General features: G+C 62.4%; 1 protein-coding gene across 1 annotated transcript in view; it reads right to left on the bottom strand.

Moving 5' to 3' along the window:
• The window catches only part of ABCA13 (ATP binding cassette subfamily A member 13), a 153,914-nt gene that overhangs the window by 43,979 nt on the left and 87,374 nt on the right, over positions 1 to 22,561 (bottom strand). The window contains 9 exon segments of the mRNA XM_036247397.1: positions 585 to 668; positions 4,451 to 4,673; positions 8,120 to 8,233; positions 9,227 to 9,451; positions 11,104 to 11,200; positions 15,087 to 15,317; positions 15,424 to 15,581; positions 20,131 to 20,181; positions 20,184 to 20,326. Coding sequence (XP_036103290.1) covers positions 585 to 668; positions 4,451 to 4,673; positions 8,120 to 8,233; positions 9,227 to 9,451; positions 11,104 to 11,200; positions 15,087 to 15,317; positions 15,424 to 15,581; positions 20,131 to 20,181; positions 20,184 to 20,326 — 1,326 coding nt within the window.

Genomic DNA, 22,561 nt, shown 5'->3' with positions numbered 1-22,561 from the left:
GCGGCCCTGCCCACCCGTGGGGTCTGCTGGCTGGAGGCGGCCCTGCCCACCCGCGGGGTCTGCTGGCTGGAGGCGGCCCTGCCCACCCGCGGGCTCTGGCTGGAGGCGGCCCTGCCCACTCGTGGGGTCTGCTGGCTGGAGGCGGCCCTGCCCACCCGCGGGCTCTGGCTGGACGCGGCCCTGCCCACCCGCGGGGTCTGCTGGCTGGAGGCGGCCCTGCCCACCCGCGGGCTCTGGCTGGACGCGGCCCTGCCCACCCGTGGGGTCTGCTGGCTGGAGGCGGCCCTGCCCACCCGCGGGCTCTGGCTGGAGGCGACCCTGCCCACCCGCGGGGTCTGCTGGCTGGAGGCGGCCCTGCCCACCCGCGGGCTCTGGCTGGAGGCGGCCCTGCCCACCTGCGGGGTCTGCTGGCTGGAGGTGGCCCTGCCCACCCTCGGGGTCTGCTGGCTGGAGGTGGCCCTGCCCACCCGCGGGCTCTGGCTGGATGCGGCCCTGCCCACCTGCGGGGTCTGCTGGCTGGATGCGGCCCTGCCCACCCGCGGGCTCTGGCTGGAGGCGGCCCTGTGTAGGGAGCGGGTACCTACCGGTCCGGGTGGTCGGCACACAGCAGCCCCTTGTCCCCGAACTTCCGCAGGAGCAGGCGGGCGAGGTCCACGGAGCCGGTCTCACTGCAGTGACCAGGAGACAAAGGACACGGGGTGGGCTGTCAGTGCTGGCCCGGCGGGGCCATGGGACCGGTGCCCTCACAGGCCCACTGCTCCTGGTGGCTGACCCAGCGAGCTGTTCGCCGCTGTCACAGGTGACGCCAACCAGCGAGGACACACATTTCCGAGGAGCACGGCTCTGCCCACACCCACACCCACACCCACCTGCTTCCACAAGGTGTTCTTCTCCTCATCGCTTCACCCAGTGTTGCAATACGACCATCCTTGGCCTTTTTACGTGTTTTTAAAAATGAATGTCAGCCCTGGCCGGTTTGGCTCAGCAGTTAGAGCATCAGCCCTCGGACCAGAAGAGACCCGGGTTCGGTTCCCGCTGAGGGCGTGTACCTCGGTTGCAGTTTGTCCCCGGCCCTGGTTGGGGTCATGTGGGTGATGACAATCTCTCTCTCACATCGATGTTTCTCTCTCTCTCTCTTCCCCCCTCTCTCCCTCCTGCTCTATCTGAAGATAAATGCAAAAATGTCCTCGGGTGAGGATAAAACATAAAAATAATGAATTTCGAAGGCTGCACAGTCTCCCACTGTGTTAATACATTAGAATCGACACGAATAGTCTGTCCGTGCCAGAGCTGTGATCTGTTTGAAGTCTCTGTTCTGTTCCAAAGCCCGGCAGTTAAACAGCTTCCTCGGCCTCTGCGGGCGATTGTCCGTGTGTCTGTCCACTGTCCGGAACAGCCGTCTCTCCTCAGGAAGCCTCAGCAGAGTCCCAGGTGTGCTGAGCCCTCGGAGAATCGTCCCGTTCGCTTCCCTGGACGTCGCAGGGGCCAGTGGGCACTTCGAGCGGCACCGCTGAGGCCCAGCCTGGCCACTGCGAGCTCCTCACGGAAGACGCCACCGGGGAGGAGACACCCAAGTCCTCCAGTTTGGGGAGGTGTGGAAATCAACTCTACACTAAGTCTCACACATCAGTTGTAAGAAACATCTTGACGTGAGAAAATGTAGAGGAAATGATGTTTAATTAAAATTCCGAATGATGGTGTTTATGCAGAAGAATAGACTTATTTCCTAGCACTTAACATCAGGTCTGTTACAAAATGCTTTGAGCAGACACCTTCGGGAACACTTATCCCAGAAATAAAGAGGAATGACGCGTGACAGATACGTCCGCGCAGACAGTGACTTCGGGTCTTTCTGGAAGGAAGAACGTCCACTAACAAGTGTGCAGAGATGTGTTGGTTTAAAGAACTTACAGCATCAGCTTCTCCTGGGAAGAATCAGAAACCTGTGTGTTTCCCCGCAACGCTGGTGTTTCTAGTCCATTTCTTTGTTGGCGGACAAAGTTGACTGGCTCCCACAAACGTTCTGAACTGTCTGGGTTGTCAGGTCATCACACCCCACATCCCGGGAGGAATGAAGCCGGAACGAGCCGCGACCCCCCAGTTTACACAGTGTACCCCCTGCACAGGGGCCACTTTACAGAGAGTCCTCATCTCCCCATCCCTTCCGTCCGCCTCTAGCAGACCAATCTCACACTTTCTATGCTCAAAATTCATCAGTTGCTCCCGCTGCCTCCCTGGGAGCCTTGAAGTCTATTTCAGTCCCTCCGCACCCTGCCGGCCTTCGCAACTTTGGACAAAGGCTGCCCGACGTCCTCTCACAGCCCAGCCCGGTCTGACTGGGCGGACCTGCCCCCAGGTGCTGCCCCTCTGAAGGGCACCCCTTCCTGCTCCCTGGCTCAGTCCCTTCCCGGGAGCCCTCCCCTGCTTCCTCTTTCTGCCCAGCAACCCTGACGGCAGCTCCCTGGCTTCGACTGTGGGCTTCTTCTCGGTCTCTTCGCAGGAACAGACGATCCAGGAGCAACAGGACAGTCGCTGGAACTCAGCACGTTCTCAAACATAATCTGAACGAAGTGTGAGGTTACCAGTGCTCTGAAATCAGGCCCAGCTCTTCCCCTCGACCCCTTTATCCGACTTCCCCCGAACTGGTCCTCCCTGACCTCCTACCGTTCCGTGAACGAGAGAGATGGACCCATCACCCCGTCAGCGGGGTGTCTCTGCTGAGCACGGCCTTGCTCACAGGGCAGTGACTGCGCACGAATGTGGGACGCAAACCCCACTGTGGCACACAGGCCCCGGGGGGCATTTACAGAGAACCCCCTCTTCCCAGTGAACCAGATACGACGAAGATTTCTGGACATTCAGGTGGCTCTGAAGATGAATTAAGGAAGCCTCACTTAAAATAGAGTCGGGCCTGGCCGGTGTGGCTCAGTGGTTGAGCGTCAACCCTGCACCAAGAGGTCTCCAGTTCGATTCCCGGTCAGGGCACATGCCCAGGTTGTGGGCCTGATCCCCAGTGGGGGGTCATGCAGGAGGCAGCTAATCGATGTTCTCTCTCATCGATGTTTCTATCTCTCTCTCCCTCCCTCCCTCTCCCTTCCTCTCTTTCTAATATCAGTAAAGAAAAAAATAAAGTAAAATTAAATAAATAAAATAAATTAAATTAAATGGAGCTGTGAGGCCTGAAGAGGGAGCCCTCAGCACTACCACAGGGCGTCAGTTACACCAGCCCACGGAAGAGACGCCTCCATTCCAGCAAGCCTGCAGGAAGAGGGAAGATTTTCTCCTTGTCCAGCAACAAGCCCAGCCAATGGGAGGCACCCCAGCCCAGCCAATGGGAGGCACCCCAGCCCAGCCAATGGGAGGCACCCTGGCCCAGCCAATGCGAGGCACCCCGGCCCAGCCAATGGGAGGCACCCCAGCCCAGCCAATGGGAAGCCATGCCCACTCGGAGCCCTCGCTTCCTTCTGCACTTGACCCCGGGCACCCTCCCAGCTCCCTCCCTCCTGGCAGCTCCCCTCTGGTTGCCGGGCGTCCTGCGGTTCTGCTGCCCCACGTGCACCCGCGCTGGGGAAATCCTGGTTTCTCGCTGACGTCCACATGGCTTCTTGTGAACCTAGCACGACCCGCCGGGCCCAGGCCGGACACGCGGGCTCACAGTAGGCACGGCCCGCGAGCGGCGCTGTGGCTTCGGCACCGGTTCCGCAGCGTCACATGAGAGACACGGTCCCCGGGAACAGACGCGCCTTCCGCTGAGGCATGGCGGAAGAGAAAAGGTCCCTGTCACCCTCTTTTGACCTGTTCACCCGGAGCAAACCCGGAAGTTTCAGATCCTGTTTCTGAAAGAGGATAGAAATCGGCCTGCAGTGTTCACTGGGAGTGACCACGGAGGCGGGATCTGAAGTCAGGTTCACTCGGCACTGTTTGCTCAGGTCTAGAGGTCGCTGTTTATAAGCAAAACACACCACCCAGAACCCTGGCTCTCAATGGTCCCCGATGCCATAGAAACCGAATGCTGTCCCCACTCGGTGGCTCTGCGGCCTTCAGACGCGGCTGCAGGGCCTGTGAAATCGCCCCAGCAGACGCGGGGCGCAGACCAGGCTCCGGCAGCTCCTGCGCGGGTCGCCGCTGCTCTGTCCCGTCAGCATTGCCCAGCGCGGTGTCCCCCAGAGCGGCCCAGTTCCCGCTCGAGGCCAGGGCTGGCGTGGCCCGTGGCATGAGGGCCTGTGGCTCCACGTCCCCTTTCCCTGAGGGGACCGGTGGCCCTGGGGAGCTGGGAGGCCAGCCGGCCTCACTGCCCTAAACGTCCGCCCGGAGACAGGCCGGGGGAGCCCAGCCTCTCAGCGCTCAGCCTGGAGAACGCGCGTGTACCTGAGGTCAGGGCGTCAGCGCCGCTCTGCCCGTGGACCTGGCGAAGGAAAGGGGCGGGGAGGCCCCCCTGACAGCCGCCTACCTGAAGAAGTAGGTCTCGGCCTCCTCGTACTGGCCAGGCGTGAGCTTCAGGGGAGGGTAGTCAATGGCCAGGGGCCGCACCATGAACAGGCCGGTCGCCAAGGCCACGAAGAGCACGGGCAGCAGCAGGTGTGACAGGGTGCCTCTCCAGGCCCGGCGCGCGCGGCACAGCCGCCTGGTCAGCAGGGCAGCCGCCTGCGTGAGGGTCCTGGCAGGGGCGCCGGCTGCGGGGACAAGAACATGATGCCTGAGTCTCCGGGGCCTAGCGGCCTGGCCCTGTGGCCTCTCGGCCACCGTGGGTGACCCCAGGCAGCTCTGAGCATGGCCCCTCGCCGAGGAGAACTCTGCACCGGTCTGCACGACAGGACACCCGTGATGCCCACGGCGGGAACAGACCCCACAGGGCACCCTGGGTCTGGCTCTTAAAGGCAGCGGCAGACAGGACAAGGGAAGGGCAGGGTGTGCGTTTCCGTAGATCAGAATGAAGCTACATTCCTGCAAATTCCCTCACGAAAAGACAGCAAGACGTCCCAATGTCCCCAAGTGCACTGGTGGAGGTGGGGTGCAGAGAAGGGCTGTGTCCCCACGCAGACCTCTGTCCCGGTGGCCCTCCCCCCGCGGGCCCCTCTCCACGTTCTTTCCCTCTGTTCTTACCCACGTGCCCTGAGGAAGCCCAGCGGACACGGCCCAGCTCAGGGAGGCGCCATGCGGCCCAAGCCCCTGCCAGTCCGGGGCACCCAGGTGAAGAGGGGCGGCGTTCGGAGCTCTAACTGCAGGCCCAGCCCCCCAGGCCTCAGCCATCCCCCTTCCTTCCTGGCAAACCTGACTCAGAGCAGAGGGTCAAGGGTCAAAGGGGAGTCCAGCAGGGGTCTTGCAGCATCGTCACTGGTCTCCTTCTTGGTGGGCAGCGGAGACCCACAGAAACCCCGGAGCCGACAGGACGAGAGGCTCGTGGAGGCCCACCCCCGGCTGCCCAGGGTGACACTGGGCAGCTTCCTGACTTCCGGCCTGGGGGGCCCTTTCCCTGCTCAGGGTCAAGGAGCCAAGCGGTCAGCAGTAGATATGCTGGCCTGTCGTCTCCACCAGAGGTCACTCCCCACGAGAAAGCCCGTCAGCAGCACCTTTTGACGCAGCCACCTGCCTCCCCTGCCTGCCCAGCTCTGCACCTGCTCAGCCGTGTGCGGCAGGTAAGGGCCGTGAGCCTCTGTTGATGTGACAGAGGCTCCTGTCCACGCAGCAGGTGGCACGAGACGGGAGACACGTGCCTGGGTGCGGCTCCACTCAGTGAAGGTGCCACTGACGGAGCGGTGGGGACAGCCAGGGTGCCAGGGGTGCCCCGGCCTTGCCCAGACCTCACTGCGGGCTGGGGAGCCTCGTCTTCCCAGCCACACAGACCTGCGCTGGGATCCAGCCTCCGCCACCAAGTGCGGTGTGACTGCTGGACAATGACCTCCCATCTCCAGTGCCACGTTCCAGCTGTGAAATAAGGACTGGGAATGTTTTCCCTCAGGTAACGAGGATCATTATCACCCTCCGTGTCAAACCACCGGACAGACAGGACGTCGCCCTCCCGTCACAGTGAGTGCCATGGGGGAGAGGCACCACTCACATTAGGGAAAATAAACTTCCCCGCTTCCCCACAGAAGTTAATTGAACATAAATGGGAAAAATAGAGGGCTAAGATAGTTCATGGTCATGAATCAACCACCAATCAAATATTCATGGCTAAACAAAGTATTCACATGAATAATTTAGCAGACAAAATTAAAACGCAGAGCCAAATTGTTGTGAATTGTCTCACTTGACTTACGAGTGCAATTACCTTCAGGGACTCTGGTCACATCCATAACCGGGCGTCTCCTTGTACCCTGACCACCAAATTGTTTAGGGAAAACGGGCAAAGACTTTTGGGGGGAGGTGACTTCAGTTGTTCAAACATCCATGCCTAGTGAGAAGCAACTCAGCGTCAGGGATGTGGTGTGCACCCCGAAAGTGAGCTCCATGTCCCGGGAGGTTTCACCATGAGGCATCACCCACGTGAGGCCGTCAAGAAAAGAACAGCCCAAGGGAAATGAGCCAACAGCACACCTGGGCAGGGAGCTTCTAGAAAACCCACACAATGGCAATGTGGGCTCGCTGTGAGGTAAAGCTCCGACCCGGCCCCCCGCTCACTGAGACGGCGGGGCTCGGGGCCACGTGGACACCTGCTCCCCGGGGTGTGAGACCTGGGCCGCTCCGCGGGGCTGGGAGGAGAGATTACCGTGTTTCTGTGGGAAACAAGTGGGGTCGTCCAGGAGCAAACTCCAACCCTACAGTCGTATTATTAAAAAGGAAGAAATTCATCGAGAATGTCAAACAAGGGGCTTGCTGCACAGAAACAGTAGAAGGAATTGGAAAGGGCTCCGATGTCTGACGCGTGGGGTGAACCGAGCGGTTAACACAGCTCCCAGGGACCTGCAGATACGCAGAACGGTCCTTACGTGTCATCCAGGGAACAAAGCAGTCTAACATGAGATGTGTCATCTTTTTTAAAACACGTCTACATGACTCAATAAAACGAGTGGCGGAGGGACCATGAACCAGAATATTACGGTTCGGCCCAAACCATGAGAGAGGATTAAACACAAAATAGGTAAGTCCAGGAGACACTCCTACCAGATGAACACAGTGTGTCACAGAATAACAGAGAATAAATGTAACTTACTAAATATGCTGATATTAAACTAGGAAAATTAGTATTTTGGAGCATGTACTTTCAGCGGGAAGTTGTCTTTTATGAAGTAATGTCCACGTCTGTGCAATCTGACTACGCGATTGTATCCAGAAGCTGAAGGAGCACACGCACTCCCAACCAACTTCGTGTTCATCTCATTGATGTGCCGAGAACGTGGCTACTTTGTTTTCTTCCAAATATTCGGCAATTCTTTTCAGCAATGGATATTTTCGCAGCTTGTAATCATAATTATTTTGTAAACACGGTGTACTTATTCAGAAAATGAAGCAGGGTTTTATGAAATAGAAACTGTATCATTCTGTGTTCACTGAGTTACAGAATTTTACAATTGAAACAAACCTTCACGTTAACGCAATTCAATTTGTCACTTGTCTATAAGCCCACACAGTCCCGGAGCGGTTGTGAAATAGGGTAAACGGGGGAACAAAACCTATGCTGCCCTGCACGTGGGTGCTGTGCAGGTCCCGCAACAACCGCCATCTCCAAAGACCATCCTCTAGGGTCCCCGCTCCTGTGACAGAGGGAGACCCATCATAGGACCTGCCAATCAGCCTGAGCAACACAGGGAAGCACAGGTGGCCTGGGCCAGAGCCTCTCGGGGAGGGAGCCATGCCAGGCAGTCACAGGGCCAAGGTGTCCCCGGCAGGTGGGGAAGGTGGTCAGCGTGGGGAGGACGCGCCAGGAGCAGAGGGAACCTGAGACAGAAACACGGGAGGCCGGCAGAAGACAGGGTGTTAAGGATGTTTTCTACTGCACCCCAGTCGTGAGCTGGGGTTTCGGAATCAGTAGCAGACAGGAACAGGCCCAAGGCTGTCATCAGCCCTCGGCAACCCCGTGGGGTTCGGGTGACCTGTATGATCCTTGGAAAACGCTTTGACGAAGAGGTGACCCCTCTGGATGGCCATTAACACTGAATGTCTCCCAGGGACACCTCACCGAGGGCCAGGACTCGGGAGCGGCCGCCCTGCCTGGCCACAGTCCACGGGTCGTTCTCGACAGGCGCATGCCCCCAGCCGCCCCACTGACCAAACACGAGCCCTCGGTGGTCACCTGCGGGTAAGCGCCAGGGCTGGAGCCGGACCTCAGCTCCTGGCTGGCTGCGGCGCTCAAGCCCTTTGCGGGAGAGAAGCAACAAGACCAACGACGCTCTTGTAGACGGGAAGGAGGGGGCACAGGAGGAAAGGGGAGAGGACACAGGACAGACGAAGGAGTGGGAAATGTTTCCAGACACCTGCACACGTGTTGACATGACTTAGACCCCAACTATCTCATTTCTTCAACACCAGTCGGGACACAGCGTGCACAGACCAAAGCTGCGCCCCGTGCCTGGGACCTGGTGGGACACTCCTTTAAAAGCCCAGCGCAGCCCTGGCCGGTTTGGCTCAGCGGTTAGAGCGTCGGCCTGCGGTCCGGAGAGACCCGGGTTCGGTTCCCGCTAAGGGCACGTACCTTGGTTGCAGTTTGTCCCCAGCCCTGGTTGGGTCGTGTGGGTGGCAACCACTTGATGTGTCGCTTTCACGTCGATGTTTCTCTCTCTCTCTCTCCCTCTCACTCTATCTGAACAAAATATCGAAAAATGTCCTCGGGTGAGGATAAAAAATTAAAAAAAAGCCCAGCGCAGCACTAAGGAGGCTTCGTCCTCCAAAAGGCTAACAAGTGGGGGCTCTGTTGAGCTGAACTGTTTTATTGGTAATAATTTCACAACTACGTATCACCAAATCTTACCGCGTTTTATCTGTCCGTTTCTTGTGACAAACCTACTGCTCTCTTTATACACGATTTTTCTTTGAAAGGGGGAGGGGGAGAGAGCGGGGTGAGGGGACAGGGCCGCCATTGCCAGGCTGCGAGTCCCCTGCGTCACGTGGGACGTGGCCGTGATCGCTCCTCAGGGAGCAGTCTGATCGCTGCAGCCAGACAGGGTGCCCCGGAGAAGGGCGCCCTCACGCCCGCCGCGGTCTGTGAACACGGAAGGGCCGCCGGAGCTCCTCGGGTGAACCTGCCCTGAAAAGCCAGGCCTGCTGCCCGGGACGCAGGGGCCCCCACCCGTGCGACTGCGTAGCTCCTGGGCCGGCCGCGCACACACCGAGGTCGGGTTCTCTTCCAAGCGCACCGCAGACAGGGCCTCCTGAGGCCGCCGAAGGACCTGACTCAGGTTCCAAACCTGAGCGCCCTCTGGAGTTGCAAGGGCCGGGCGGGAGTGGGGTTCGGAGTCTGTCTGCTGCTCCCCACTCGTGACCACGGCCTGGTCCTTGGGCTCCACTCTGGGCCCTGGGAGGCAGGTGAGCAGCAGTGGGGGGGGGGGGCTCCGTTCTGAGCCCTGGGAAGCAGGTGTGCAGCAGTGGGCAGTGGGGGGGGGGGCTCTGCTCTGGGCCCTGGGAGGCAGGTGAGCAGCAGCGGGCGGGGGGGGGGGCTCTGCTCTGGGCCCTGGGAGGCAGGTGAGCAGCAGCGGGCGGGGGGGGGGGGGGCTCTGCTCTGGGCCCTGGGAGGCAGGTGAGCAGCAGCGGGCAGGGGCTCTGCGGTGAGCAGACCTGTGCTAAAGACGACCCAAGGCAGCCCTGGGGAGAGCTGGTGATGATGTGGGAGCAGGCACCTGGCCCTCGGGAGTGTGGCTACATGCAGGGAGGACCCAGCCCTGTGCTCCCCCTTCACTGTCCCACCACCCTCCACGTTTGTCCTGCTCACGGCCAGGGAGGTCCCCCGGCCACAAGGGTGGGACTCGGGCCCCCAGCAGTCCTGGTGTGGGGCTCCGCAGCATAGGAAGGAGCTCACTGCGTGTGCTGAAAGCACGGGTGGACGTGGACCAGTACTGCAGGCAGCACCCCATCTGGCTCTCCTGTCTCTGAGAGGAGCCCCCATCCCCCACCCCTCCTCAGAAAGCAGCACCCCTCTCTCAGCTCCGACAGCACACTGCTGGGCCTCACTCTGCGGGGTCTGCAGGCCACCAACAGAGGCCCCCGTCCGTCTGACCTTCCGTCAGAATGCACAGAAGTCAGAGCAGGCGACAAGGCAGAGCCGTGGTTCCGGGCCGTGGCTTTAAGAGACACAGAGAGCTTCTCAGACATCCCTCCCGGGCACCGTCCACAGGGAAGAGGAGGTGGAGGAGGGAGGAGGAGGGGGTATGGGAGGGAGGAGGGGAGGGGGTAGGGGAGGGAGTAGGGGAGGGAGAAGGGGAGGAGGAGCAGCCGGTCTGGGAGGCCGACAGCACTATCAGGAGCAGGGTCAGACTGTTTGCCCCAGACAGGGCCTGCTCTGACTCAGGGCCTCCTCCCCTCCCTTTGCCTCCCCAAACCCCTAAGAAGCTGCTGCTTTCCGGCACCTGCCCCGGCATCGCCCACCCACGTCCACTCCGATTCCGTTTTCGCGTGGGCGCTCTGCTGGTTTGCACTGACGTGGGACAAGCCTTCTGGGGCACATGTCATTGGAGTGGTCGCAGCTCCTCCCCACCCTGCTGCTGGCAGGGTACAGAGTGGGAGGGAATGTGGACCGAAGACAGCACTGCGGGTGCCGCAGCCCAGGACACAGAGAACCAGGCCGCAGCCCAGGACACAGAACCAGGCCGCAGCCCAGGACACAGAGAACCAGGCCGCTCTTTCAAGAGGCAGAGAATCAGCCGTAGGAATCGCCGCCGTCCAAGGCAAAGGGGAGGCTGCAGACCCTTCCGACCAGCCATGCCCAACCTGCTTCAGCCCAGGGAGTAGCAATCAGGAGGGATGCTGAGCACTCAACTGTGCAGAAGACAGATGAAGAATTTTAGGTGCCGGGTTGCTGGCAAACCGCTGAGCTGAGGACTTCAAAGCGATCTCAGATCTCACGTGGGGGAGCTGGGGAGGCCGTGGAAAGGCCGTGGAAAAGCCATAAGAGGGTTTTGTGCGAGGGGTGGTGCGTTTCCCTCCCGGAAGTTCCGCGAGGTTGGTACTCACCGTAGCAGCCGGGAGGCCTGAGGCTCTGCGGCTCCACCCCCGTGCCTGGGGCGACATCAGACTGCTTTCCGGAATCTTGCAAAAGCCTCAGAAACACCTTGGGAATGAGAACAGGAGCTTCATGGTATGTGACGTTCCTTTCCACGTTGCAGTTTTTTCTTTTGTTGTACTTACCCAACCAGGTCATTATGGTGACATCCACCAAACACACCCTAATTCATCTATTCATTCACCTCATCGGACAACGCCAAGGCCACTTGGTTCTCGGCCAGCTGGTCGTAAGGCTGCTCAAGGATACTAGGGCGAGTGGACCGACTGTAGCCCTGGGGGCACTTACATTCTGGCCAAAGCTGGGCAGAACCACAGCGAGAGGCCGGGCAACGCTACGTCCACAGCACAGCGGATCCAATTCAACAGAGTTAGTGCCTCCCTGTACCAGCAACTTAGAGCCCAGAGACGAGCCGGGCAGTGGCCCGTGAGGCCCACAGCTGTCTAGTGGGGACGGTGTCCTGTGTGGACGTCCCCACTGAGCACGCCCTCTCCGTGGGCTGGCGCACATCGCCTAACCCTTCCGTGTAAGACGAAGGCTCGCAGTCACCGCCTGGTTGGTGCTGGAAACAGAACCCCCGTCTCAACTTGGTCCAGTCCAAGGGAGAAGCCCCCAGTCAGCGAGGAGGTGAGTGAGCCAGAAAGGGAGACGGGCTGGACAGGGACACCGCTCGTGGGACCTGGGACATGGGAGACCATCCCTCAGTACAACTGGGAGAGCAGAGAGGAGAGGAGCTCGGCCCTGCTGACAGCGCTTCCCGCCGTGGGCGAGGGCCGGGCACGGGGACCCGGCACAGAGCCTGCCCCCTCGGCCTGTCGGCAGCCTCGTCTGCAGCACAGGGTGACGCCAGCACCTGCTGTGGCTCTGACGTGCTCCCTTCAGACTCAAAGTGCAGGAACTTCGACCACCATCCAGTCGGCCAGACTGACGAGGATCCTCTGTGGGCCACGCGGTGCTGGGCCCTGTGCGGTCCCCTCTCCTGAGTCAGCACATGGCTCACGTGACCCCGCCATCCTCGGCCTGCAGCACAGCCTTCAGGTGCCTGGCCCCCACCGCTGCAGCCTCCCCAGGTCCCACTGGGCCCTCCCTCGACGTGTCCCCCGAGCGCTGCCAGCCACCCCCGTGAGCGGGTCCCTGCACGACGCTGTCTGACCGTCTCCCTGTTCTGAGGAGCCCCCGGCGGCAGGAACGGCCGGGAGCCCAGAGAGGGAGCAGCAAGGACCTGTGGGAGCAGGACCCCCCGTCCCTTCCAGGCAGCTCCTTCCTCGGGGACGGAGCCCCGCTGGGGGACCTCTGGGTGCTGGGGACGGGCCTAGGTGCCGTCAGCCCCGACGTGGCCGCTTTCCTCCACAGGACAACCCTTTGCTGCTCCCCAGGGAGAGCCAGGAGACGCTGCAGACCTGAGCACCGCCCAGCAGCCGCCGCAGGGGCCATACTGAAACCGTGAGCGACGGTGAGGAGCCAGGCTGTCGCCTGGGGAAGCTACTTTAGCACCGACTCAGTTCCCTCGCATGACGGGTGCGACAGGAAGACGCAGGGAACAGGGCCGCTGCAAGCAGGGAGCACGCTGACGGACGCGGTGCCCAGAGCAAGCCTGCCGCAGCGCCCAGGGGCCGGGGGCAGCCGGCAGGACGCCGGGCAGGGGCCAGCCCCACACCAGGGAACACGGGTCCTTGCACCAGAGGAGAAAGCGTAAATCCTGTAATTAACCTGGGGACGGCCGGCTCAGATTTCACACTTGAACCGCACTGCCTTGGCGCTGACAGGACACGTCTGCAGTTCAAAGTGGACCGGCTCCCCCGCTGCAGTGCCGGGCGTGCGACCGGCAGGCCCTCCGGACACCACGCCGTCACTGGGCACAACCCGAAATTAAAGAGAAAGCAGGTGCAGAGTGACTGCGGCCCGCGAGCCGCGGTCGATAACAGGCAGGGGCCGGGAAAGTCAATACTCGCCACGTGGGAAGAGACGAAATTGGTTGAGATGGTTATTTTATAGACTCTACCACACAAAAGAAAGCTTTTTAAAGTGCTTAATCTTTTTCCAATTTAAGCGATCTTTGTCAAAAGGGGTCCAAACACACTGTAATGTTATATTTTGTTAAATACACTGTCTGCATTGCAGACCCTTTGCTTGGGGCTGCCCCTCCCGCAGGTGCCTTCTTTGTGGCATCAGCGTGTGCGAGAGGAAGGGGAGATGTGATCAATTGGTATTTATTTAGCATCTATTGTGTGCAAAGCATGCACTCGATGTAGGGGATGGAAATTACTGCAAGAAATTGGAGAAGCACAGAGAATCTCCGAAGCGATTAGGCAGCTGGCTCCGTGGCTTGTTGTCGGGCTTCCTGGGGTGATTCACTGCGGAGCCAGAGCGAGAGCTGGGGGGGGGCAGCCTGCAGAGAGGGGAGCTGCTGAAAGAACCGGCCCTCAGGACAGCGGGAGCCTGGAGCCCGCGTGTCTCGACTGTGGTGCGACTCCAACCCCACACACTTGTCAAAGCTGACAAGAGCGGATTCTACCAGGTGCGACTTGGTAAATAAATAAATAAATACTAATTCAGGAGAAAGACGAAGTTTCCAGAAAGAACACGGCAGGGAAAAGTACGCATGAAAATACTCTGGAGAGCCCTGGCCGGTTGGGCTCCGCGGTTGGAGCGTCGGCCTGCGGTCTGGAGAGACCCGGGCTCGGTTCCCGCTAAGGGCACGTACCTCGGCCCTGGTTGGTCGTGTGGGGGGGCAGCCACTCGGTGTGTCCCTTTCACGTCGATGTTTCTCTCTCTCTCTCTCTCTCTCTCTCTCCCACTTTATCTGAACAAAAAATGGAAAAAAATGTCCTTGGGTGAGGATTAGAAAAACAAAATACTCTGGAGAACAAACATCACTGAGCAGAAAGGAGATATTTTGGGACCAGGACACAAAGAGAATTTTTGGGAGTTACATTGGGCTGGGACCTCTCACACTGAGGCACAGGGAGCCTGACACCCAGAAAGGCCTGGTTTCCGATGCCCCACGGCACACGAGCTGGGGTGCAGGCAGTGCTGAGCCCTCCCTCTGCGACCCCCTGCTCTGTGCTCGTGCTCTGAGCCCCCTCCTCTGCGCCCCCTGCTCTGTGCTCGGTCACCAGCACGTGTGCGGCTCTGACACCTGAGCCCGGGCACCTGACTCCTCTGTTGACCCAGGTCTCTAACGGGCTTCAGAGTCTCAGCGCCAACCTCCCACTACGCCCCCCAGCACATCAGCCCTTCTGGGTAATGCAGGGGAATGGGGTGCCTCTCCTCGGACTCTCAGTTCAGTTGGCATCCACCCACAGTGAGACCCCGACCTGGCCCACGGAGCCCCTCACGGTCACCCCAGGCTGGCCGGGGACCAGCACGGCCTCTGGAAGAGCCGCTGGTCAGACTCCCACGGAGGGTGATGTCCGCCCGCCCCGTCCCAGTCGGCGGAAGGCAGGACGGGGGTCTGGGGCTAGCGGGGTCAGCAGTGTTCCCACGCGTGGTTCCCGCCCGGCTCCTCCACCCAGCCTGCGGCCACGCAGAACACCCCAGGCTCCTGAGCCAAAGAGAGTCCACAGTGGAGACAGAAGGGCCCCAGGAGAGGAAACACGGCCGCCGACCACTGACTGCTGAGGACGGTTTGCACGTCTCACGACGCGACGAGACCCTCTGACAAGACGAGACCCTCTGACAAGACGAGACCCTCTGACAAGACGTGCCTGTTGGCCGGCAGAACTCGGTCGCCTCGGGCACTGGGAGCCCCACCGGCTTACGCCTGACACGCGTGGAAGCTGAACACACACCCACACGGAGGCAGCAGGCCCACCCCACTGCTCCCCACGCCCCCCCCACCTCCCCGCCTCCCCCCCGCCTCCCGCCTCCCCCCGCACCTCACCACTGAACAGAGCGACCCGGTTGGGACAGGCGCTGCCTGAGCCCCTCGTACCTCTTCCAAAGTGGTGTCTGCGAGCCCGAAGCCCGCCAGGTGCAGGCGGCCCTGGTCCTGCTCCAGGGCCCGGAAGAGTCCGGGGAAGCGGGCGGGGTCGGTGTCCTTGGGGACGGCGTAGCGCAGCTGACGCCCACTGCTGTCCTTGAGAACCGCGCGTGGGACGTGGGCCTGCACCAGCGCCGTGGTGCGCACCGTGTCCTTCAGGCCGTCCACCTCCGGGGCAGCAGGCTGTCCCAAGTGAAAGAGACGGGAGGGCCTTAAGTCCAAACCTCCCGGACAGACGCCCACTGACCAGTTTTCCTCGGGCCCCGTAGGAAGGCAGCTGCCCGGTCACCTGTTTGGTGAGGGTCAGGCTGAGGCCCTGGCCGTAGGCCTCCATCAGGCCGAGCGGGGAGTCGCAGCAGCGGAGCTGGCCCTGCTGCAGGACGGCCACGCGGTCGCTGAGCGCCTCCGCCTCGTCCAGGTGGTGGGTCGTGAAGATGATCGTGCGGCCTGTGTCCCCAGAAAGGCGGCGTCAGCACTGCGGGCACAGGCCCTCTGCCAGGGGCGGGCGCGCACCCTGCAGGGACCGCCCGGTGTCTGGACCAGAGAACCCAGACCTGGGGAGGTGACCAGGCCGAGGCCACTTCCCAATCAGAGGCCCTGAAGCTGTCCTCCACGGCCGCCCTCGGGTCATGGTGCGGTTCCCAACCCTGCCCGCCCAGGCTGAGGCGCCGGGCACAAGGTCCTGAGTCCTCCACCCGTTCTCCAAACACCTCCCCAAATATATATATATTCACTTATTTTTATATATATACACTTTTTTTTTTTTTAATCCTCACCCTAGGATATTTTTCCACTTTTTGTTCAGACAGAGTGGGAGGGAGAGAGAGGAAGAGAGAGAGAGAGAAACATCGACGTGAAGGGACACATCGAGTGGCTGCCACCCACACGATCCAACCAGAGCTGGGAACAAACTGCAACCGAGGTACGTGCCCTTAGCGGGAACCGAACCCGGGTCTCTCCGGACCGCAGGCCGAAGCTCTAACCGCTGAGCCAAACTGGCCAGGGCTATATACTTTTTCTTTATTGACTTTAGAGAGAGAGGAAGAAAGAGGGAGAGAGGGATAGAAACACCGATGAGAGAACATCGATTGGCCGCCTCCTGCACGCCCCCCACTGGGCATTGGGCCCACAACCTGGGCATGTGCCCTGACCAGGAATCGAACCGGCGACCTCTTGGTGCAGGGTCGACGCTCGGCCACAGAGCCACACCGCCGGGCCAGCGGAGAACGTTCTAGAAGGGAAAGGAAGCCCCGGGGAGGCGCGGCGCGGGGCTCAGCCGTGCTCTCAGCAGGCGGGGGGACCAGAGGGGCCGGCCTGCAGGGCGCCCCGCCCGCTGCTTCAGGCCCGTGTTGCGGGAACGAGGGCGTCGCAGGCGTGTCCTCCGTGAGTCTGTCGTCTCGTTCTACTGCCCTGGGGGGGCGGCGGGGGGGGGGGGGCTCGGCATCACTCGGAAGCACAGATGCCAGACGCGCCGGAAGGTGTTTTCATCACGTTCCGTTCACTCATGGTGTCGACGCAGAAACATTCAAACCTGTCAAAAACTTTGCAAGTTTATTTGAGCCAAACTGTGGACGGCTGCCGGGGAGCGAGCCCTCAAGGGACCGAGGTCCGGCGGGCGAGGGCGTCTGCACCTTCACTCACACAGCACAGCCGGAGGAGACGCGAGGGGGCCACGCAAGGGGCCACGCGAGGGGCCACGCGGAATCCGCGGCGACGGAGGGAGCGGGGAGAAAGCAAAGCGGAGAAACCTCCGGGCCTGGCCGGACAGTAAAACGACAGACACGGCCTCTTTTCCACAGGGGCACAGACGGTTAACGGCCAACGATGAACAAGATGATGACAATGAGGGGGCTTGTGGTCTCTGCCCTGGTGCCCTGGCTGTGCCCCACGTTCCAGAGCTCTGTTAGCTTAGATGCAAAAAGGCAACAGTCTCCATGAAGGTGACGTTGACCATTGTCCGGGAGACCCCGGCCCAGACAGGACCCCCTGTCATAAACGGCTTTTAGTGGAAAAGTTTTAACTTCGGACCATCTTGTGTGATTATTTGAGGTCTCTGAGTTTGCAAGGCCACCCACCACACAGGCCTCCCCTGAGCTGGCCAGGTCGGCACGGGGCCCCTTCTCATCCACAGGGAACAGAAGGTCTCACAGTGTTAGTGTCCACGCTCCCCACCAGCCTACAGCCAGCCCGATTCCAAACACATCCACTCTCTTCTCAAAAACAGATCATCCAAGAGGGAAGGCTAAACACATTTCCCACTCTACCTGATTTTATACTTTTTAATAGAAGACAAAGGTGAAAACACCAGGATTCTCACTTAGCTTTCAAAATACACCTAAGAAGGAACCGAGAATGCAGACCCTAGAGCTGAAGGTGGGGCCCAGTGACCAGTGACCCCAGAGGGGGCACAGCCCACGCTCTGGCGGGCCAGCCCTTCGCGGCTACACTGCTGGGTCCTGGACGCGGCATCGGGGCAGCCTGGACGCCGACTGGCGCTGCCGGTGGCTCGGGTGACCGGTTCCCAGACGGGGTCAGTTCCCAGAGGCCTGACCCGGGGCTTCTCCTGGACGGTAGGCGAGAGGACGCGGTCCACTGGGACCCGGTGCAGCGGTCGCCACCCGCAGACGGAGACCAGGACAGAGGAACCAGTCTCCTGAGGGGCTGCTGGGGGGGGGGGCTGGCTGTGCTGTGCTGCTGCTAGTGGTGCCCCCCGACGCGGCAGGACACGGAGGGCCCCAGAGGGCCGCACCGGGCACCTGACAGACAGCTACCCGAGCAGGACCCCAGAGGGCCGCACCGGGCACCTGACGGACGGCTCCCCCCGAGCAGGGCCCCAGAGGGCCACACCGACCACCTGACAGATGGCTCCCCGAGCAGGGCCCCAGAGGGCCGCACCGGCCACCTGACGGACGGCTCCCCGAGCAGGACCCCAGAGGGCCGCACCGGCCACCTGACGGACGGCTCCCCGAGCAGGACCCCAGAGGGCCGCACCGGGCACCTGACGGACGACTCCCCCCGAGCAGGACCCCAGAGGGCCGCACCGGGCACCTGACGGACGACTCCCCCCGAGCAGGACCCCAGAGGGCCGCACCGGGCACCTGACGGACGGCTCCCCCCGAGCAGAGCCCCAGAGGGCCGCACCGGGCACCTGACGGACGACTCCCCCCGAGCAGGGCCCCAGAGGGCTGCACCGGCCTCCTGACGGACGGCTCCCCGAGCAGGAGCCTCGGCCCATCTCACAGAGCGATGGTGGGTACGGAGGCAGGTTCAGGTGTTTCCAGAACACGGTCGGTTTGGGTCTCGACGACGTGCTCCCTCCCAGAGCCGCTCCTGGAACCGCTCAGAGCCTGGACCCCGCACCCCTCAGCACCAGTACCCCGAAGGCAGCCGCCGGCGACAGAAATCACTGCTAACCCCGGACGGTGAGAAGTACTTCACCCCCACACGGGATGAACAAGCTGTGTCTGGACACTAGTTCCCTCTCGGTTCCTGCTGAAGCCGCCACTGTGCTGGCCCCTCGCCCCGAGACCGGCTCCGAACTGGGAACCGGCGAGCGGCTGGGGGCGTCTGATCTGCGCTGAGCTCACACGTGCAGCCCGAAGGGTCCACTCGCGCTCCTGTCTTCCTCCCCCCGGGGTGGGACACGGCGTGCTCGGTTTGCCTGGCGTAGGCTCGGGCATGTGGCCCTGGGGGCGTGGAGCCCTGGGCTCTCCTTCTTGCTTCCTCCTCCCCTCCCCCGAAAGGAGGCCCCGAGACCTCCAGAACGAGGAAGGTTAGGGTCTGTGGGTACAGGGCTGTCTGCACCCCATGGTCTCTGGGTGATGACAGAGATCACCTGTCCCTCCCCACTTTGGAGCTTGGGTGGGGCCCTGGAGGGGCTGGTCGGAGAAGGGGTGTTGCCTCTCTCGGCCTGCTCTTGGCCACCAGCAGGAGGCCACTCCTGCATTGGCGGGCCTGTCGCCCTTGTCGCCGAAGCCTGTGGACCGTCCGCGTGGGCCTCCCGGGCCCTGCGCCCCGCTCAGCGGCCGAGAACGCTGACGAGCGGCACAGTCCCGTGAGCTGCGCCGCTGACATTTCCTGGCGGAGCCGCCCCCAGGCCCACCCGCACCTCCGCTCGCTCGATGTCCTGCTTCCTGTCTCCTCACACAGCACCCCGAGCTGCGGACAGAGAGGGCAAGACCCGCCGTCCAGGTGCCCCCTGTGCCCCCTGGTCCCAGCCTCGCGGCTCCGCTTCAGGTCACAGACCAGCATCTTGTCTGCCCCGAGGAGGGATCTGGAGAACTGGAGTCTTGGGGGTGCAGCCCTCTGAATGCCGAGGAGAGAGGGCCTCCTTCTGGTTCTTTCTCTTTGCAAAGCCCAGTCTCCCCGGGGGTAGCAGGCTGTGGGCGAAGACAGGCTTAGTACTCAAAAGGCAAAAGAGCAAAGCAAACCCCTGATGCACGAGATTCTGTAGGGACCCCCCACTTCCGTCCAGGCCTGGCTGAGCAGGGCCAGCCGTTCCCGGTCCCGATGTTTTCCTAAGTTAGGGTTTCTGTACGAGACAGATGCCGCTAGCAATGCTTCCTAGTGTCAGGTCAGAGAGAGACAGAGGCTGGAAATCGGAGCGCGCCCCCCAGGCCCTGCACTGGACACGCGCGGTGCGGGTGGGGACGCACAACCTCCGCTCCAGCGCCCGGCCCACTGGCTCAGGACCTCCTCTGGGGCTGACGTCCCCTCTGCGCCCCCCCTGTGAAAAGGAGGACCTGCTCCCGAAACAGCTAGGACGCCTCTCCTACCACTGCGATTGCAGGAGGAGACACGTGGGCGGTACCACTCGCCCTGACAGCACCGCCACCAGAGGGAGCCGCTCAGTGCAGACCTGGAGTGGACACAGGTCCGGAGGCCTGGGCCCCCTTTTCTGGAGAAGACCGTGTTCCTGTTGGGACATGACAGGTTCCTCCCACGACACTGCCGTCCGGCCGCAGGGCCGCGGGAGAGCAGCCAAGGCCGTCCCTACCTGCGCGGTCCTGGAGGAGGATGTCCCACAGGCCGCGCCGGGAGCAGGGTCCACCCCGCTGGTGGGCTCATCCAGCACCACGGTCCTCGACGAGCCCAGGAACGCAGCGCCGATGGACAGCTTCCTCCGCAGGCCTCCGGACAGGGCGCGGGCCGGTGTGTGCTGGTGCGGCGCCAGCTGCGCGTCCCGCAGAGTTCTGAAAGGAGAGGGGCCCTCAGTGCCAGCCGCCACGCGGCAGGAAGGTGGGAGGAGGCCTGGCAGCCGCCAGTCCTGAGGAGCAGCACGTGCTCGGGGTCCAGGCGGAACCTGGCCACCCCCAGGGTGCCGGGCAGCCGTCGGCCGGGAGGTGCTGCTGGAAACACTGTGCTCTGCTCCCTGGGGCGGCTCTCGCTGCGCCCCGGCAAGGGGCCTGCGTTCCCCGAGGTCAGGACAAACAGGGCCCAGCTGCACCGTGCACGTGGGGGAGTCCGGGGCTCCGGGCCACCCGCCTGACGTGTGTCCCCCGCCCTCACTGAGCAGACGAAGCGCCATGTGCGCAGAGCAAAGGGCCCGACACCAGGAAGGCGAGCACATGCCCCCAGGGCCCCTCAGCCCCCAGCTCCACACTCCAGAGGCCCAGGGGAGGAAGCCCCCCACCCCGTGTTGTGTCACCTCCTTCCCTGGGCCCCCAATTTCCCCTCCAGGAGCATCCTCTCCCTGCCCTGGTGCCCTGTCAATTCTGCAGGGTGGTGCCCATCGCTTGCCTCAGCCTCACTCCTGGGTAGGAAGCCCCTGGAAGCCAGGCCTTCCTGAACCCGCCCCAGCTCTGGCTGCAGGTCCATCTCCCTGGGAGCCAGGCCTCCCTGAACCCGCCCCAGCTCTGGCTGCAGGTCCGTCTCCCTGGGAGCCAGGCCTCCCTGAACCCGCCCAGCTCTGGCTGCAGGTCCGTCTCCCTGGGAGCCAGGCCTCCCTGAACCCGCCCCAGCTCTGGCTGCAGGTCCGTCTCCCTGGAAGCCAGGCCTCCCTGAACCCGCCCAGCTCTGGCTGCAGGTCCGTCTCCCTGGGAGCCAGGCCTCCCTGAACCCGCCCAGCTCTGGCTGCAGGTCCCTCTCCCTGGGAGCCAGGCCTCCCTGACCCGCCCAGCTCTGGCTGCAGGTCCCTCTCCCTGGGAGCCAGGCCTCCCTGAAACCCGCCCAGCTCTGGCTGCAGGTCCCTCTCCCTGGGAGCCAGGCCTCCCTGAACACCGCCCAGCTATGGCTGCAGGTCCGTCTCCATGGGAGCCAGGCCTTCCCTGAACCCGCCCAGCTCTGGCTGCAGGTCCGTCTCCATGGGGAGCCAGGCCTCCCTGATAACTCCGCACCAGCTCTGTCCTGCAGGATCCGTTCTCCCTGGGAGCCAGGCCTCCCTTGACACCCGCCCCAGCTCTGCTGCAGGTCCGTCTCCCTGGGAGCCAGGGCCTCCCTCTGAACATGCCCCAGCTCTGGCTGCAGGTTCCGTCTCCCTGGGAGCCCAGGCCTCCCTGAACCCCGCCCCAGCTCTGCTGCAGGTCCCGTTCTCCCTGGGAGCCAGGCCCTCCCTGAACCCGCCCCCAGCTCTGGCTGCAGGTCCGTCTCCTGAGCCAGGCCTCCCTGAACCCGCCCAGCTCTGGCTGCAGGTTCCGTCTTCCCTGGGAGCCAGGCCATCCCTGAACCCGCCCAGCTCTGGCTGCAGGTCCCTCTCCCTGGGAGCCAGGCCTCCCTGAACCCGCCCCAGCTCTGGCTGCAGGTCCGTCTCCCTGGGAGCCAGGCCTCCCTGAACCCGCCCAGCTCTGGCTGCAGGTCCGTCTCCCTGCGGAGCCCGGGCTTCCTGGCTGCCGGCAACCGACCCATGGACGGCGGGCGACAGGGAGGCCCTGGAGGGTCCAGTCGGCTCCCGGGATCCTAGACAAGGACACGCCCGCCTGGTCACAGGGAGGCTCACGTCTGCCGGTCGTTTAGCGCCCCCCCTCCTGACCCAGGAAGAGCTCGCGCTGGGTTCGCAGCCTCTGGCCGCCCGTCCGTCCACTTTACCTTCAGTCCAAGTGCGTCGTCCTCCCTTCCCCCCTTCACCCTTCATTCCCAATGAGCCTCCACCACACCCCCACCTGGTGATACCCACACAGCCTGGGGAGTGAAGAGACCGTCGCAGAGAAAACAAACAGAAAACCCGGTCAGGGAGAAGTCGGTGGCTCTCGAACCCGCGCATCCTGACGACACTGTTACGTCGAAGCAGACCCTCCACCTCTGTGGTGTTGACGTCGACCCGATCTTAGCCCCTCGCAGCCCGACGAGGCCTGGACCGGCCCTTTCGAGCCCCCGCCCTGCAGGGGCCCGTCCCCTCCTGACACCCAAACCTCCCGCTAACGCCCTCCAGCGGCCACTGCGCCCACAGCCCCGGGTCCACCACCCCGTCCTCTCTGGTTTCCACTGCACAC

Source organism: Molossus molossus, unplaced genomic scaffold, assembly GCF_014108415.1.
Source record: "Molossus molossus isolate mMolMol1 unplaced genomic scaffold, mMolMol1.p scaffold_m16_p_7, whole genome shotgun sequence".
Classification (NCBI taxonomy): Eukaryota; Metazoa; Chordata; class Mammalia; order Chiroptera; family Molossidae; genus Molossus; species Molossus molossus.
Note: the sequence above shows the minus strand (reverse complement) of the source record. Positions and strands in the feature narration are given on the sequence as shown.